Source organism: Anolis sagrei, chromosome 5, assembly GCF_037176765.1.
Source record: "Anolis sagrei isolate rAnoSag1 chromosome 5, rAnoSag1.mat, whole genome shotgun sequence".
Taxonomy (NCBI): domain Eukaryota; kingdom Metazoa; phylum Chordata; class Lepidosauria; order Squamata; family Dactyloidae; genus Anolis; species Anolis sagrei.
In genome coordinates, this window is record NC_090025.1 from 144,907,691 (window position 1) to 144,927,039 (window position 19,349).

The 19,349-nt window shown below is 39.7% G+C and overlaps 1 protein-coding gene across 1 annotated transcript in view; it reads left to right on the forward strand.

The window, feature by feature from the left end:
• Positions 1-15,325, forward strand: part of TRHDE (thyrotropin releasing hormone degrading enzyme) — a 283,101-nt gene extending 267,776 nt beyond the window's left edge. The window contains exons 16-19 of the mRNA XM_067469097.1: positions 6,747-6,914; positions 8,178-8,318; positions 11,629-11,710; positions 13,604-15,325. Of these exons, the coding sequence (XP_067325198.1) occupies positions 6,747-6,914; positions 8,178-8,318; positions 11,629-11,710; positions 13,604-13,747 (535 nt within the window). The 3' untranslated portion in view covers positions 13,748-15,325. The remainder of the gene's footprint in view (positions 1-6,746; positions 6,915-8,177; positions 8,319-11,628; positions 11,711-13,603) is intronic.
• Positions 15,326-19,349: the final 4,024 nt, after the last annotated feature.

Genomic DNA, 19,349 nt, shown 5'->3' on the forward strand with positions numbered 1-19,349 from the left:
CATTCCATGATGTCCTATCTTTAAAGCTGCCAGAGAATGTACTCATCCCCACCATACAGGATTGTCGCCTCCCATTTCTGGATAAACCATCATCTTAACAGATTGAAGATGGAGAAATGCAGCATTTCCCAACCCATGTTAAATTACCTGCTTTTAGCCATTTCTATGCCCAGGGAGACCACTGGGGTCAATTTCTGCCCATCTTTCAAACCTGCCATTTCTATACACATCAAAAACAGTCACATGGGCAACCCACAGAATGCTCTTGCATCATGTGATGGGCTCCATGGGATTCTGCTTTTTAAATGTATAGAAACAGAGGGAACACAGTGTCTGATGAAGTCCTAAGTGAAATTTACAGATACTCAGCTCCATCCACAGATTTTGTGATAATTTCATTTTGATAATAATGATTAAGAGAACCAAAACTAACCTTACAGAACAAATCCTTTGATTCCATATGATGTTATCTGTCTGGGTTATGTTATAAAACTACCATCCCCACCATGACAGCCTTCAGATGTCTTGGAGTATAATGCCATCACTACCAACTACCTGGATAGAGGTGATTGGGAGTTTTAATATGTTGTAACTAGCTAACACGAGATTAGAGAAGGCTGCTGTAGATACAGCTTATTATAATACTCTAGTCATTGCTTAAAAGAATATTGTGCATTTAGTTAATTTTATAGCAGTTAAGAACTATATGGATGACGAAGGATGGTGGCTAGGTGAGCTTGGAGTATGCTTATTCAAAGAGAAGCCAAGGTCAAGACTTCCTACAGTGTAGTCTACTTTTTACAAACATAACATAGCATAAAAAGTCACATATTTTGCTTGGAGATGGAAACAGTAAGGCTTTCCATTACAGATGCAGAAACCGAGATAACCCATTATATTGGTCAGCCAGAACAATTAGAATTCAGGAGGTAGCACTAAACAGTGCAACTGACAGTTACAGTCCAGGGACGAGTGTTGCTCCCAGAATAATTGACCAGTTGTTTACGAAGTTTTGGAAATAAGTTAACTCTTATTATGAGAGTATTATATGCATCCATTTTGTAATTATAGACATCTTAGCTTGGCTAAATTATCTGAATTGAAATAGGAATTTGATTAATTTCCTTTCTTAAATGTTTCCTTGAATAGTTTGAAATGTGTCAGTAAATCAAAGAACTGCCAACACTGCATCCAATTACATTTTAAGAAATTAGAACACCATTTGCCTAGAAGATAAATAATTAAGGGTGTATTTTATAAATGTATTTCCATTTGTTAGAACTAGGTTTAAACAAGAACAAGCATGTACTAATTAATTATAACTTAAAAGATTATTCTTAAACTCTTTGTAAAGCTTTATTATTAATCATTGGAAAATAGATTTCTCTGAAAAGACACAGCATGAATTTAATTATTTTTTTCTCTTTAATTTTTAACATTTTCATGAAGTGTTTAATTTTTAATCACCGCATTTTTTATCCTCACCATGTCTCTTAAGCAAGATAAATAAGTTTAAATAAATCACAACAGTATTGAGATAAAAGTCATCTGTACTGGTGCTTTCAAAAGTTAATGTTTCCTCAGTCTCTGTGGTATTTATCATAGCTTTTGCTTTAAAAAAGAACAGTGCAGACTAGATAGCTCTGGAGGGGTTTAATATAACAAACAATTTGTTATCTTCAATAGTATGAATGTTTAAATGATATTCAATCCTGTATATATTTATAGATATGTAAACCCGTATTAAATGAATGGGACTTACTCTGAGATAAGGTTGGTTGTAGTATTGTAGCTAGGTAGAGTGATCTTAATTTCCTCAGATTACTTCCCAAGGGGATTTAGGATGTGGATTGATCTTATCTCATGAGTTCTGTAGCCAGAGAGGAGACTGCAGTGGTTTCCAACTGTTGGTCCTATAGGTGCTTTGGCCTCCCAACTTCCAGATGCCTTAGCCAGCTTGTCCAATGATCAGAAATTCTGTGGACTGAACACCTGGAGGACCAAAACCTATAGCATTAAGCAAAGTGGCTCATTTCAATTTATCCTCATGAAAAGCTCTTTGGATTAAATATGCTGCTCATTTCCATATTAGTGGTAGGTTTTGAAATTGAGCATTGTCAGTTAGGGCAGTGGTTCTCAACCTGTGGGTTCCCAGGTGTATTGGCCTACAACACCCAGAAATCCCAGCCAGCTTACAGCGCTTAGGGTTTCTGGGAGTTAAAGGCCCAAACATCTGGGGACCCACAGGTTGAGAACCACTGAGTTAGGGGGTGGGGGTCTGATCTATTTTTGTATATGTTGGAGCCAATGCCTGTCAAGTGAAGTCCAGATTAGATCTTTCAGCAGTCTATCTAATTTGCATTTGGGGAACCTCATTCCCATTTACCCAATGCTTTCATTGGGAAAGCTTTTTTTAAACCTGCTGAGCTTTAAAAGCCTAGCAAAGCTGTCTTTCCAAATCTCTCCATCCTGACTGTCAGGATTGTAGAAGTGGTGGAAGATGCCACTTGATTCCCACTGCTCCTCACTCAGAATTGCTCAATAGTACTGTAATTTGTATCATAGGTGTGAGTTTTGGTTTGTCTTAGGCATTTTCCCCCTTTTAAGGGGTTTTATATAATGCGACAGAGTGCACTTTATGCATTCTGAAGTGTATTTGAAGCTGATCTGAAATGATTGTATAGGCTTAGTGATTCAAGAAGCAAAACAACACATATAGGTTAGTGACTTGTGATCAGTGATGTTTGTGTTCCGAGTCAAGGCTACAAATGACGCAGACATTGCTAACTTTCTTTCTATTCAAACAATCCCACTTGTCATGCTAAATGAGAAATGTGTCATTGAACAAAGGATGATAGGGATGACAAAGTGGTTAATTTTCCATAGAGATAAACTTTGGAGGAAAGAGATAAGTTGCTTCTTCATATTGCAGGAAGCAATGCATCTTTTTTCAGATGCTGAACATTATGCTCGTGTCCTTCTGATTATATCCAAATATGAAGTGGCCAGTACGCATTTCAGGGTACTCAAAGCTAATGAGACAATCTGTCTGAAAGGAATTGCCTGCTTATTTCCAGATGTCTTCTTGTCCCTTAGAGGCTCTACTAGCATAACGCCCACTTTATAGGAAAGGCTCAGTGAGCATCATCTAAATTATTAAAAGGCAGGGTTTAGTGACTTTAAATAAAATGTGTACACTTTTCATTGCTAGACAATGTAATCTATGACCCAGATGTAAAAAATACTAACACATTTTATACATGCAAACAGGGATAAAGTCCTATAGTTTAAGGATCAAATGGAAGTATAATAAATAAATTTGCCATTTTGTAACAAATTCAAACTGAGGGTCCTCTGCAGTGAAAAATATATTAGTATTTCATTTATTTATATATTGATATTCCCCCAGTAATTGAACTCAAGGCAATTTACAAATTATTTAAACCAATACAGATTAAAAACATAAAAAAATGTAATTGATACATATGCAATTTTAAAACAGAAATATATTTAGAGGGAGATGTTTCACCCAATCATAATCTCCAAGCCCCTAACACTGATGTAGGCAAGATATAGGAAAATAAACTGGGCATATTACTCCAGGAGAGGTTTGAGCAAAGCATAGTAGCGTGGGATTGCTACTTGTCATGATTTTGATGCTATGTTCCTGTTAGAATTACAGACACTTTAAAGGGCCAGACTCAAAAGTGATTTCAATACAGAGTTTATTAAAACAAATCAAAAAAGGACGCAAAGGCACTTAAATGCAGTGCCACTGGTCAAAACTCAAGAAATAACCAGTCCTGGTTCAAAATTCTTTACAGGAACATAATCTGGATTAGTTGGATTAAAGAAATGAATCAAAGCATTCTGAGGTCAAAAAAAGGCACAGTACACAACTGGTTAACAAAGGAGGAGCCACAGGAAGAGAAGTGTTGTCAGCTGAAGTCCAGGGTCGAAGCGGGAGAAATCCAAAACAGCGCAGGTCCAGAGTCCGTTGAAGCAGTGTCTTTAGCCAAGCTGATCCAGGTCCAGGAAGGGAGAAGTCCACACTCACGAGAAGCCAATCCGGGTCAATAACAAGAGATACAAACTGCAGATCCCAAACCAACACCGAACACAAAACTGGCAATAGAAAGTCACACAGCACCCAAAACACAAACACACTCCAACACCTTGCCTTCTGCAGGGTCCCCTCACTCCTGAGCCCACTTTTATTTACAACTCATCATCAGAAGATGAACTGACCGCCGCCCTACCATTATCCCCCACAGCTGCTTCCAGCTCTTCATGTGAGCCCCCTTGTCTTTCCCTCCAAGTCCTCCATCTCCTGTCAAGACTTAGGTCCCCCCAAGGCTCAGTTGGATCTCCTGATTGCCAGTCTTCACCCCCAAAGAACCCCATAATGGTATCACTAGTTGTTGGCTCCTCACAAATAGCTTGCACTTCTCTTATCTTAGTCCAATCCAAGGTCACCTTTATCACCTTCACTCATTGACCCATCATCCCCAGAGAATCCCTCAAATGACTCCTCATCTGTAGGCGCTGTAAATATGTCCCGGATCCTCTTTCCCTGCTGCTCATCATCAGATTCCTGCTCCCGAGTAACCCTTTTCCCCCTTCTGACACCTATAATGATTGACCCATCATCCCCAGAGAATCCCTCAAACGACTCCTCATCTGTAGGTGCTGTAAGTATGTCCCGGATCCTCTTTCCCTGCTGCTCATCATCAGATTCCTGCTCCCGAGTAACCCTTTTTCCCCTTCTGGCACTCAAACTACTGTTTTTAATGTTACTCACAGGCTCTACTACAACAGTTCCTGTTGATGCAGCCCACAATTTTATGAGCTCTTTTGGCCACTACATTACATTGCTGATTCGTGTTTAGCCTGTGGTCTACTAATACCATAGAATCATAGAATCATTAAGTTGGAAGAAATCCTGTGGGCCATCAAATCCAATCCCCTGCCAAGAACCAGGAAAATCACATTCAAAGCACCCCTACATCTCTTCCATGTGTCTTAATTTCAAACCAAGTATTATCAATCCTATATGTGTGTTTCATTTTTCCTTCCTAGAAGATGTAATAATGATTAAAAATAAATGTAATTAACTGTGGAGCGGGATTAATAATAATTTGATGCTCCATGAAAGAACACTTGTAGTGCCTATTCTGTTTCAAACACAAGAGAACAGTGGGAAAGATGGCTCTACCACATGCTCTTGGTTTTGCTCTTGATACAGGCTCCATCTGCACTGACCATTTAATGGAATTTTAAGCAAACTACAGTGGCTAGACAACAAACCCCATGAAACGGTGGGAAAAGAAAGCCCTTAATTTGCCTCCATACCATAAACTGGTTCCAGGGTTTCCTGCATAGTTATCTGCACAGCAAAACTACTTTCTTCAATCCCATTTGAAATTGACTTAAGTGGTCCATATAGATGTGCCCACAGTGCCAGATTTTCTTCTGTTCTGGTCCAAACAACACCTCCAAATGACACCTCAGGTAAAAGCAAATAAATGCAGAGAAAACTGGATGTTTCCAGTTTACTCCATATTAATTTGACACCTGAAAAGATCTGGACCTTTCCAGGTGCCAGGCCTGTGGGGATTGATTCCCAGGATGGCTTCCACTGTCCTGGGTGTCAGTCCCCACAGCCATCCCAGTTCTTTGGGCTCCTGGAGTCCAAAGGAGTGGAAGAGTTCTCAACCTTACTCTCTAGCTCCCCATTCCCCCCCCCCCAAAAAAAAAACTTAGCGGAGGGACCTGCTGACAGCATTGGCCCCTCTGCAGAGTACTCTTAATGTTTGAAAATGGTGCATGAGGGGGTGGTGGGGGAAGAAGGATTTCCCTCTTCCTCCTTCCTCCCAAATCCTGATGTCATTTTTGATGCCAGGAGTATTGTACAGAGGGGAGGGCACTGCCAGCAGGCTCTCAATAGGTTTTTTGGGGGGAGGGGATAGGGGGCTGGATGCCACTCCTAAAAGGACAGTCCAGGGTTTGATTTGAGAGTTGAGACTGAAATGCACGAGGAAGCGGGTTATTGTGCACTGCTTCATCTTGAGTTTTAGGGAATAGCAGAAGGACTCTAACCCTTCTCTGTAGCATTAATCCCTTTCTCACACCTTCCTTCTTCACCAAAAACAATTATTCAACCCACAGAAGGGCTAACTAAAGAGAATAAAAAATATATCCATAAGTTTTTCTCTTCTGCAAATTACTTGGACAGGAAAATTTAATCAAATTTACAAGGCAAGCATCTCTTCCTTCCCACATAACACATTTCTTCTCCAAATTGAAAACTTCCTTGTGAGCACTTTAAAAGGATTTTTTTTTAAAAAAATACTAAACAATATACATTAACCCAGAGTCACCCCATCCATTTTTGTCACCTCCAAGACCAAGACAAAGAAACACATATAATAGAGCCATTGTATCTGCTTGGGGTTGGTTCCAAAACTCCCTCTGGAAACCCAAACTCATGGATGCTCAGGTCCCATTATATACAATGGTATAGTAATAAGATATTCCCCTGGATCAAATTGCAAACAACTCAAATGAGTACCGCAGAGATCCTTAAGATCTCTTTTCTTTTCTGAATCATGATTGGATGAATCCATGGATGCAAAAGCAATGGAAATGAAGGATTAGCTGTCATGTTCATCTATATGTCTTTGGAACATATTATTGTTATTCTTAATGTGGTAATACTGCATTTTCTTTAATGTATCCCTTTAAAGAATACCATTAAATGTGAGAGACATCGTCTACTGCACAGGAGTTTCTCTAATGGATGAGGACGTCTGGGAGTTCATCTGGATGAAATTCCACTCTACTACAGCAGTATCAGAAAAGAAAATATTGCTAGAAGCTTTAACATGTAGTGATGACAGAAATTTGTTAAACAGGTCTGCTAATTTCATTGATCCTTTATTTTGTTTCTTACTGTTATATCACTAAAAATATCACTTTTCCCATGAACATGTTTACAGGCAGTTTCTAAGTTTACAGGCAGTTTCTAAGTTACCAACAAGATAGGTTTTGAAGGTTTTTTCTTAAGTTGAATTTGTATGTAAGTCGAAACAGGTACATTTTTAAAGTGTAACACACACACACATGTATATATATAGAGGGGGGGGGGGGTGAGCAAGCTAGCTTTGGACAGCATAGAGAAGGGTTAGCACCCCAGTAACATTTGTTTTGCTGCCTGTGCAGCAAAAGATTTCACCTTACTTTCTGTCCCTGTGATAATTGGATTTTGAAAAAAAGTCTTGTTGTGGAAACAAGGATTGGGGATAAAACTTTAGGGGTGAATTTCCTTTTCGAAGATCTCACACCTGTTCTTAACCATGAGTAGTTTGTAAGTCAGATGCCTGAACTCACAGGGAAGCATTTTCATTATCAAGAAAGGTTTTATTGCTCTGTTTGAAACTATTAACTATTAGATCTTGTAGCAGCATTTGTTGCAACTTAACCCAGGATGAATCTATACTGTAGAATTAATGCAGTTGGATGCCACTTTAACTGCCATAGATGAATGCTATGGAATCATAGCATTCACCAAATATCTCCCATGATTCTATACCATTCAGCTATGGCTGTTAAAGTGGTGTCAAACTGCATTGATTACACAGTGTAGATCAGGCATGGGCAAACGTTGGCCCTCCAGGTGTTTTGGTCATCAACTCCCACAATTCCTAACAGTCTATAAGGACTGGTATTTCTGGGATTTGAAGTCCAAAACATGTGGAGGGCCAAGGTTTGCCCATGCCTGGTGTAAATGCACCCTTAGTCTACGAAAGGATATGCTATGAACTACTTTCAGTTAATCTCAAAGGTGGTACAGGATCCCTTTGCATACTGATAAGAGACTAGGTATTTGAGTATCAGAAATGTTTGCATGAAGATAATGTCTTTCAAACAATGTGTTTCAATTTCTCTTTAAAATAACTATGTATTTAAATGTTAGGCTAGCAGAAACTCATAGTAACATTTAAGGTGATATAGAAGTGACTAAAAATCTAGCTTGTTTTCTATCCTTTTTGGATGAAAACAGAAAGCCAGTGAATTAATTTCAGGAACCATGTTGTAATATTTGGTCAGAAAGCATGATGTTTAAATATTTATTTTTGTGAAAACTAAACATTTTTCCCCTTTTCCCATTATTCAAGGCTTCTTAACCTCTCTCTAAATTCAGAAGTTGTCCTGGATCAGGATGCAATTGATGTCATTATCCATGTAGCTAGAAATCCACATGGAAGAGATCTTGCTTGGAAGTTTTTTAGAGAAAAATGGAAAATATTAAATGCAAGGTAAATAAAATGTTTTTAAGTGTTTTGTGTTGCACAGCTCATGTTTATTTAATGCCCCATTTGCTTCGTCTCTTTCTATGGGAATATATGCCTACCTATATAAACACCGTGATCATTGTGTATGTTATGAGTTACTTTATTCTTTTCATAGATGGTTCTGTACAATCATTTGTTTCTCTATTGTTATGCATGTTAGTACTCTATAGTAATGGTATAAATACATACATTCAAATGTATCTGTGCAGCAGACAGGTCTTTTAATCCCCTACAGGTCAACTTGCCCATTTGTACATAGAAAGGTCACTTGATGTAATATTGACTGTTGAATCTGGCAGATACAGAGAACCTCATGTATAAAGGATTGTTGTTAAGGATTTCTTGGTATTCAAGGCTTGGGTATTTGCGCAGACAAGTTGTTATCTTTGAATTAGTTGGTGGGTAGTGAAAACACAGATAATTATGAACCCTATAGAAATTATCAAATTAAGGATTTCTGATCCAAGAATACCATATCATCATGCTGAAGGACCTATAAATGCCTACAGATAACATATATTATTGGACATAGATAAATGAAACTGTGGATATGAGTACTGCATATATAGGGGTGGTGCTGTATTTTCACAGGCTGTTAAGTGCTTCAAGTTATCTGAACAAATGGCAAGAATTTGTCATTTTGTTTCTTAACTGCATGAAAGGGAAGAACATATTGAGATAGGGAATGTCTCTACAGATCACACCCAACAAGCGCACGCACGCGCGCGCACACACACACACAGAATCTAGCTGGATTCTTCTGTTATGTTCCATAATAACCAGGTTTCAGTTATAGCCTGTTGGGATCCCACACTTTTAGTCTGGAGAAGGCTCATGCATGGGTCACTTATAATATTACAGAAATACTGTAGAAGGAGTACATGGTTTGTATGCAGAAGGTCACAAATTAAATTCTAAATACCTAATCAGTGTGCAAAACATCAGGATGGTCAACCAGTGCTCTGACTTTGTATAAGGTGGATTCCTATAAATATTGCATGGAAAAAGTATGATAATGTTATTCACTAGGTAAAGCCCAAATAGCCCAAAGGCACCAGATCCTGTCTGATCTCAGAAGCTAAGGAGGTCTAAGCCTGTTAGTATATGGAAGGTAGAAAGCTAGAAAGAGAATATTGGGTGCTGTAGGCTATATTCAGAGGAAGTCAATGAGAAACCTCCTCTGAATAAATATTGTCAATAAAACCTATTACACGATGTCCATAACTCAGAGTTCACTTGAAGGCACACAAAACAAATGACACACAGCAGTCCTTTCTGTACTTTTTAGAATAGCAAGCAATGACCAGTTCACTTTGTAACTTCAGCCAGTCAATTTAATGTAGTTAATTTTAATTTAACCTTCTAATTTAAAAAAGGAGATATCATAGATCTGCTCAAGTTGAATTGTTATATATTTGTATATATAAATACTAATATGTTATTAAAATACTGAGTCATAATTAATAACATAGTATCTGTTAGTAATCTCACAGCACACAGAGGTTAATGCCAGCCAGAAAGTCTGTAGTTTGGGTATCAGTTGGCCTTCTTCCATGTAGCTGTTCGTAATTTTTTTCATTATGGAATTATCAAAGTTTTTCCCATCTCACATTTCATAAGGCTTAGGATGTTCCAAGGCAGAGGTAAAACCCACACAGAAATGGATTAAAATAATCCGCTTCCATGCGGGTTCTAGTTCCAACCCCCAACCCAAAGCCTTGATTTTCCCTGGGGGGGGGGGGGGCTACATGCCAAATCAGGATGGCATGAAGCAACCCGACACCCCTGATTTTGCTGCTAAAATGTACCTCAAAGGGGCTGGCAGCCACAGAGCATGTCTGTAGCATCCACCTGGCTAGAGGAAATGGTGACTCAGAAGATTATTTATTTATCGTGTCATCAGCAACCATTGTATTACAATTCTAACAGAGCAAAACAAACACAGAGATTAAAAAGAAAAAGAAAAAAGAAAGAAAGAAAAAAAAAACCACACAGATTTTGTAAATTTGGTATTTGGTTAAATGTCCTTTGACCAGTATCTGGCCACTTGGAGTGCCTCTGGGGTTGCCGCGAGAAGGTCCTCCATCGTGCATGTGGCAGGGCTCAGGGTGCATTGCAGCAGGTGGTCAGTGGTTTGTTCTTCTCCGCACTCGCATGCCGAGGATTCCACCCTGTAGCCCCATTTCTTAAGATTGGCTCTGCATTTCGTGGTGCCCGAGCGCAGTCTGTTCAGCGCCTTCCAAGTCGCCCAGTCTTCTGAGTGCCCAGGGGGGAGTCTCTCATCTGGTATCACCCATGAATTGAGGTGCTGGGTTTGGGCCTGCCACTTTTGGACTCTCGCTTGCTGGGGTGTTCCAGCGAGTGTCTCTGTAGATCTAAGAAAACTATGTCTTGATTTAAGTCATTGACATGCTGGCTGATACCCAAACAGGGGATGAGCTGGAGATGTCTCTGCCTTGGTCCTTTCACTATTGGCTGCTACTTCCCGGCGGATGTCAGGTGGTGCAATACCGGCTAAGCAGTGTAATTTCTCCAGTGGTGTGGGGCGCAGACACCCCGCACCACTGGAGAAATTACACTGCTTAGCCGGTATTGCAGAAGATGGGAAGGGGATAAAGAAAATCCTTCCCCACTCTCCCTGCCTCGCCATTTCCTCTAGCCTAGAGGACACTACAGACAGTAATGAAACTGGGGGTTGGAGGGAAAGGCAGTGGGCATCCTCTCACCCCTTAGGGCTCCATAAGCCCAAAAGTGCAAGCAGGATGTAGAGATTAACCCGAGTATTGAAGAATGTGATATTGGAAGTCAATCCAATATCACAGGTCCGGGTTTCTCATTAAGATCTAAATCCGATGAGAAAACCCTGGTTTATTCCACATCAATTTGCTTTTACCAGAGACGTTGGTTGGATACCTCCTGTAAAACTGAGACAGGTCTCAGATTAAAGCCCTGTCTGGAAGGGCCCCTAATAAGCATTCTATTTATAGTGAACACATGAACAAAAGTAGTAAGTTTAAAAATTAGTGTTGAGAAAAATAGGGAAAAAATGAAAGAAAAGGCAATGCAAGTAAATGTTTATGTTTATTCATATGCATGTTTGCCAGCCTAGCTGATAAACTACTTTTTATGAATCAGATTGAATGTGAACCAGAATTTTAAAGAGAGAAACTTGGATTTGTTGAATTATTACAATAGAAACATTTTAAGATTTGAATTATCAAAGGCCTTCTCACAATATCTAATCTGTGTTTGTGTTTTTGACCTGGTGCTGAAGATATGGAGAAGCATTATTTATGAATTCAAAACTTATCAGTGGAGTTACAGAATTTCTTAATACAGAGGGTGAATTAAATGAGGTAAATATTATGCAGGCTCAGTCCTTGCAGTTATTTTGCATTCTTCTTTCTAACGTCGCCTTACTTTGTGGTATAATGTGATTCAGCTCTTCTTTTTAAATATGGAACAACAGAATGTTGTTAGAATGAATTGGCGTTATTTTAATTTAAGGTAGGATTGAGCAATTTTCCAAGGTTGTGGGAGGTAACATTGCCCTACTAAAAGCCACCAGAAGTGGCACCCTCCTGCAATTTTCAAAGTTTCAGAAATTCCCTTTGGAAACATGGCACATTAGAATTTCCTTATGTATGCAGATGTACTTTATTGGGTGCTGTGAGGGTTGGTAGTCCCTTTCTCCTTTTGCATTGTCCTCCTCCCCACCTTTGACTTACTGAAAGTTCCCCAAACCTGTCTTTCATAGCCATTCAATGCTTCACAGCAAGCAGACAGAGAAGCATCAGGTTACAGCCCCATAGTCAGGTGTGAAATGATGGCATCAACACCCGAGACATTTGGTGGATCCTGGCAGATCTTAGCACTGCTGTGATCAATTCGCATCTGGCTATTGATCACAGCCTAGCATCTTTTCAATCTTTTCTATTTGCCACAAAGCATTAAATGGCCATGAGAACAGCCTTGGAGCCTTTTTATTAAGTATGTGTACGTAGAGATAATTATAGCATAGGTCCACCTGTGAATATGTAAGCTATACTGGGAGAAGTTGGATTGGGGCTAAAGAGTGTGCAACTTGATTTCCAGCAGAATTGCAAAAGTGTTGATGATGCTAATGAGGGTGGGAAAGCACAAAAATAACCAAGAGGAAATAAGCAGGCTACCTGTCCAATTTCCTTTATTTAAGGACATGTTTGTTTAACAAATAAAAGCAACGTTGATTGGGAATCTATAGGCAGTCCCTGAATTACAAACATCTGGCTCACATCTGACTCATAGTCAATAATAGGGGTGAGACAACAGGAAGTGAGAGAAATCTATACCTAGGAAGGGAAACTCCTGGAAGAGTTATCATTCTGAAAGTTGTCTCCACTAAAGTTCTATCACCAATCCTTGTTTCCAAAACAAGCCAACAAGGGACAAAATGTGAAGTGAAATCTTCTTAACAGGAGCACAGACAGCAAAACAAACACCACAGGCGTATTAGGGGTATTAACCCTTCCCTGTGCTATTCAAAGCACTCCTACACACACACACACACTTAAAAATGTACCTGTTCTGGCTTCCAAATTCAGCTGAAGAACAAACTTACAGAACCTATTTTGTTTATAACTTGAGGATTGCCTGTATTTGAAAGTAAATGTACTTAATAGAGTTAATTTATCTATTGTTAGAAAAGTATAAATACAGTTACTGCTCCTGATAATGTGTCAAGAAGCCCCTCAAACCCATGCATAAACATCCAGCCATTTACAATACAGAGTTGAATGTGTTCCTCAACCCTAGACAAACACATCTTTTGTAATAGTTGATAAACTAAGGCTCTTCAGAGAGGAGCCTGTGTGTTTTAGCTTAATGTAGCTTCAAACGCTACATTAGGAGTGTTTCCAATTTTCCCTATTTAGTTTTCTATGTAGGAGTAAAACTTGATAAGAGCCCAGCTGTCTGCAACATAAAGCAGCTGAGCTACAGGAGAGACAGAGGAAGTGATGTTAATGTAATCAGGCATTGGCACGTCAATATCTTCCAGCACAATTTGAAGCAATTGCATCACACCTAATTGATGCAGTCTGTTGCCTTATTGCATTTTGTAATAAATAATATCCATGTAAAAATCTCCCTACAGGAATTTCTGCAGCAAATATTGGGCTCTGTTTTCAATATATGATTTGTTCATATGCATTGAAAAAATGAATTCATGTCAGATGAGCCCAAATTAACATGCTAAATTGTTTTTCCAGCTAAAGAACTTTATAAAGACCCATGAAGAGGGATCTGCTGCCTCTTTTTCTCGAGCTGTGGAAACAGTAGAAGCTAATGTCCGGTGGCAATTGCTTTATAAAGAAGAATTATTTCAGTGGTTGAGAAAATCACTGGCACACTAATAAGTGTTTCTAACAAAGACTCAGTGCCAAACTGTGCAAGTGGAGAAGCACGGTATGAAACTCCAGGAACCTTTGACTGGAAACTCAATGAAGACCAGTCCAAATTGGAAGGATATATAGATATAGATATATTATATTTTTGCACCAGTCTTCTCAGAACTGTAAACTTCAAAGAAAAAAGGAAAAGACTCTGATGAAGAGAAAAGGTCATGAATGCTTACAAACCCCAGTTCCCATTGTACCATGGACAAATGTGATACTAAGTGGTGCATGTAAATGTTAATGTCAGTTTTTTGGGGGAAAGCCCTCAGAATATATGTGCATGGTTATATTATTCCTGCCTGTATTCCAGCATGCTTACTAAGGGTGTCCATGTTTTGTATGTGAATTTTCATAACATCAAAGATGGGCATTATGCAAAAGCACAAAGACTATCTGTGACAATCAGTATTTCAAGAGCAAGGTAGGATGAAAAGTTGGGTGTAAAAGATCCACATGAACAGCATGTGATAAAATTGTCACCTTTTCATGATGCAGCCCAGTTAGCACTCTGATTGTCCTTCCTTTAATGTCTGGATGTTAATTCTCTTTTGGAGCTATGAGTAATGATATAAATTGCAGTCTAAATTCTCTCCTTTTAAGCCAAGCACACTTGTATGTTCAAAGATAGGATATTTCCAAAAATGTACTTTCAGAGCAAAGTATTATTCATGGCTTTTATTAATTTGTTGACCCCACATTTATACTGTTTATGACAAAAAAATCATATATGGGTAGAATCTTCCTTCATTCTTCTTCAGTAAAAAGTATTCAACAAGTGCTGCTCAGTGTGGTAAGTAGTTACACAGCTGTTGTTTGATATAAAAATATCAAATTGATAGAAAGGGCAAAAGAAAAATCTGTGAGCTAGGAAACCCTGTATTTGGATCTATTGTAAATAACCGTGAATATTCCTTGATCCATTATCCTGCCAGCATGAATCCTGTTTCTTTATAAACAGGTGCCTGATTAAAATCAAACCGGAATGGTGTCTGGAGCAACTGTTAAGGATCAAACAGAATGGCATTTGGAACAACTGTGCTGGCCAGTGTTGAAAAATAGTCTCCTGTATCTGTTATCATTTATTTTTATTCATGTAAAGTACTTTGTAGAGCTCTTCAAAGGCAGTAGTTCTAAACACACTTACTAGGAAGAGACATATACTCCACTGAGCAGAGTGGAAATTAAGTTTAAGGACGGCACTCTATACCTTTATTTCCCCTTATTTTGTTCCAAAGAGCTGTAAAATAATGAGTTTGTTTAAATGGGTTTGTTTTCTTCAGAATTTGGGTAAATTCTTGCTCTATTCTAGTAACCAATATTGTTACTTTGTTTTAGGAAGTAGCATCCATCTTAGGAAGCATTCTGTCTGGTATGAAAAATAAACCGTTGACAGCATCCTCCAAAGTGGAAGGGATTTCTACTGCCCCTATGACCAGCTGCTTATAATCTTTGCATTTTCACTCTCCAACAGACAAGTTGACTGATCAGAGCCCACAAGAGAAAGAAATAGTTACTTTTATCATGTAGTCCATGAAGGACAGCTTTTCTCAGATAATAACATCACAATAGCAGCAACTGCCAGATTTTTCACATTATACATGAGCCCTAAGTAGGAACTTGGCTAAAAGCCCGTCAATGACACAATAGCTTTGCTGACTGGATTGCTGCCAGACTTGGGTGGAAAAAGAAATCAAATATAGACTTTTGTTTCCATGGAACTTCATTTCTTCAAAGAAAATTTCCCTAGGTGATCTTGTTCAGCTAAGCATTGTCACTTTAATTTTAGTCTACAAAGTAAATATTGAATTAAGTTTGTGGAATCATTGATCAGCCATTTTCTCCCATTGGCTAGCAACTGTAACATCCCGTGGTGATAGATGGATGTTTAACGCATGACCCTCCAGATGTTAGTGGCCTGCAGTCCCATCACCCTTCATCCTTGGCAATTTTGGGAGGTGCCGTTGGGATCTGCAATAACATCATTATACAGAGAGGCCTCATTATGAAAGACAAAGACCTTTTTTCTTTTATCTGTTTCAAGTGCTGAGTTCTAACAAGGACCTGAAATTTCTGTTGTGCTCCAGTGCTAAGGAACTGCTTTTTTCTGTAAAAACAAAACAAAACAAAACCAAAATGGTATCTCATATTTTCTAGAGCTAGCTTGTTAGACCTAGAGAGAACCAAATTGCACTGTAAGATCAAAGGCTCTTCAAATACAGCACCAAGACAATTTAATCAATCTTTAAAAGTGTAATAGTTATATAGCATCTTCCCCTCTTGAAGCCAAACTTAAACCTAGAAATAGGAAGTTGAGCCAGGAGAAAGGGCAGCTGTAGGAAGGTATGATCATCTGACTAGAGAATGGAACAGAATGAAAAAAAGCTTGTTGATCAAGAGAAAGGAAGCAAGAGAAAAAAAGAGCTGCCTGTAGATAAATGTGAGTGTTGCTTGAAGGAAGGTGGAAAACATATTGGCAGTTTAGGTTAAAGAAAGTTGGCATGAAGGGTAAAGATTTATGAGCAAGGCCTAAGCTCTCAAGATTTAAAAAGATGGCTAGTGTGTTATAAAGGTATAATTTATAACACAGGCATGTCATGTTATGTGAATGAATTAAACTCAGGAAAAATTAATTCAATATATTCTGCACCAAATCCTAGACAAGCAAACAGTCCAGTTAAGCATTTTATAGTTTCATCTTAAACACAAAGCATATGTTTATGAAGAAAAACATCAATATATCCTTGAATTACAAACTTGTTTAAGGTGATGCATTTTCAGTCACACAATAGCCAGTTTCAACATCTCAGATGGCAAAATCCATGTAATTGTCCTATAGATGCTATTGCTTCTGAACTTTTATCCACATTCTTCTTAGAGCCCTTCCAGACACAGCCAAAACCTATCCAAACCACACCTCAGGTTAATCCAGATTAATGCAGAGTAAACTGGGATTGCTTGATTTACTCCCGATTTTAAAATATACCTCAACAAATCCAGACCTTATTGCAAGGTCCAGATCTTCTGAGGTGTTGGGCCTTTGGGGATTGACTCTCAGGACCACATTCTGCAATCCTGAGCACCCGTCCCCATTGCCATCCTGGTTCTTTGGGCTCTAAGAGACCAAAGTAGGATGATGGCATCCTTATCCTTCCCCCAGTCCCCAGTTTCCCCTCTTAATGTGCCAGGGAAGCCTGGCTGCATCAAGGGGCTGGTAAACCGGGGGGGGGGGGGGAGCATGTAGTCACCCCTTACAAAATCCTGGGAATGCTGTGAGGCCTCAATCCTAGGAGGAATTGGGATTTTGGCCTGTCTGGAAATGCCCATAGGAACTTTTCAATTGGAACTGAGCTAATATAAGAACCATTTACTTAAATCAGTGTGCCCATGATATGGACTGTTGTTTTCCTTTATAGTACTCTCAGGGCCCTTCCACACAGTCATATAACCCAGAATATCAAGGCAGATGATCCACAATATCTGCATTCAACTGGGTTACCTGAGTCCACACTGCCATATAACCCAGTTCAAAGCAGATAATGTAGATTTTATGCAGCTGTGTGAAAAGGTCCTCAGTCACTGTCCACAATCCCACCCCATGGGCATGGTACAGATGCCTGAAAAATACTTAATACCTACAATGGGCTATAATCTATGAAAACCCATGCTATAATGCATTTGTAAGTCTTTTAAGATGCCAAAAGCCTCTTTGTTATTTTTTCTACTACTGAATAATAGACATGTGCAATCCATGGTTCTAAATGGTTCTAAAGTACTTACAAAACTAAAGTTCTGGTGGTGAAAACTAGGGGGCGCTGGTGCTTCGCTTCTACAGTGTTGCTAAAGTTCTGGTGGTGAAAATTTCAGAACTCTAACAAAACTTTCAAAATTTCATTATAAATGGCAGTTCCTAATTGGTTCTGTCATAAAAATCATCAGCAATGAAATAATAATGAAATTTTGAAAGTTTTGTTAGAGTTCTGAAATTTTCACCACCAGAACTTTAGCAACACTGTAGAAGCGAAGCACCAGTGCCCCCTAGTCTTCACCACCAGAATTTTAGTTTTGTAAGTACTTTAGAACCATTTAGAAGCATGGATTGCACATGCCTATTGAATAATATTGCTGTCCCTTTGTATAGTCATCTTAATGCCTCCTTCTTTTTAGACAATTTGCTAATGCAGACATGTCATAAAAGCCCAGCTTTAATTTCACTAAATTCAATGTACCAGAACTTGCTTTTGTGCCAGGTGTTTTAGCATCCTCTGGCTGACATCCTGTTAGTGACTTACAAAGGCATAAGTCCAACTTGCATCTGCATAAATCATTGTTTTGATCATTCCAGAGTCAGATTTTTTTCTACTGACTTCACACAATGACCAAACATTCACCCATCCACTTTTAAGATGCTGCCAGACACCAGACAGCATGCCTGTTTGCTGACCAGCTTAAAGTGAGGAACAACAGAAATTCATGACCTTATAACTGGATGCACAGCATTGATGTCATTCTTCATGACCTTTGAAGCACCCCCAGAAAACTATATAGAATGCCTTGCTACTGTGCATCCAGCTATAGGAACACAGTGTGATGGATCTGTTACATTTCCTTGCTTTCTACCAGTCAGTAAATGACTATACTGGGGCAGAGGATTGCAGCAATTTAAAGTTGAGTTTATGGGGAATTACCTTTCTACAAACCAGCGCAGATGGTGAAGGAGAAAGGGCTTTGCCTCCTCCGTCCAAAGAAGAAAACCAACCCAAAGTAGTTCCTGCTGGAACTACTTTGGGGGGCGGAGCCAAGAGGGAAATAGCCTCCCTCTGGCTCAGTCCTTTCTTGACGTCGAGGAGGACGGTCGCATGGTAAAGGTCGGTGAGTTGGGCCTGCGGGGGCAGTGAGGCCTTCGGCCTCGTGCCTCCGTGGCCCGGGATTTACAAGCTGCCGTACAGGGTTTCGGCATGGATGCCCTGCGTCCCTGGGCGGCATACCCAAGCAGCGCGGTGCGGGGTGGAGGGCCTGGCGAGGGTGGACAGGTCATGGCATCCTGGCCTCGGGGCCCGCTTGCAGGCTCTTTACAAGTGCGCGCGCTCTTGCTGGGGTGCTGGGGGCTGCTCGCGATGGGCGATTGCGCTCCTGGCCAGCAGCCGGTTGGGTTGCTCCGGTAGACTCCATGCCCATTGTTACAGGTCATTCGGGCTATAGAGACTGGCACTCCCCAGCGTCGTTCTGGCGAGTGCGCGCTGTTTGAGCGCTGATTGCCGCTTACGGCGGTGAGAGCTTTTTGGGCTGTTTTTCTCAGCCTTGCTTGCGCCTCCCTTTCGGCGCTGTTGGGGGGCAACACCGGCCATAGGCCCTCTGCCTGAGACAACATTTGCCTTTTGTGTCCGCAACCTTCCACTCACCCCCCCCCCCCCCATGTCCAGATGTCCTGATATGGGGTGAGTACAGCTATTCATTATGGTAATGTCTCTTGTGCCTTTAATAAAAATAAGAAATAAAAAATAAAAACTTTGGCCCCAGTTTTACCTGTAGTATATACTAAAAGATATATTTGTTCAAAAAT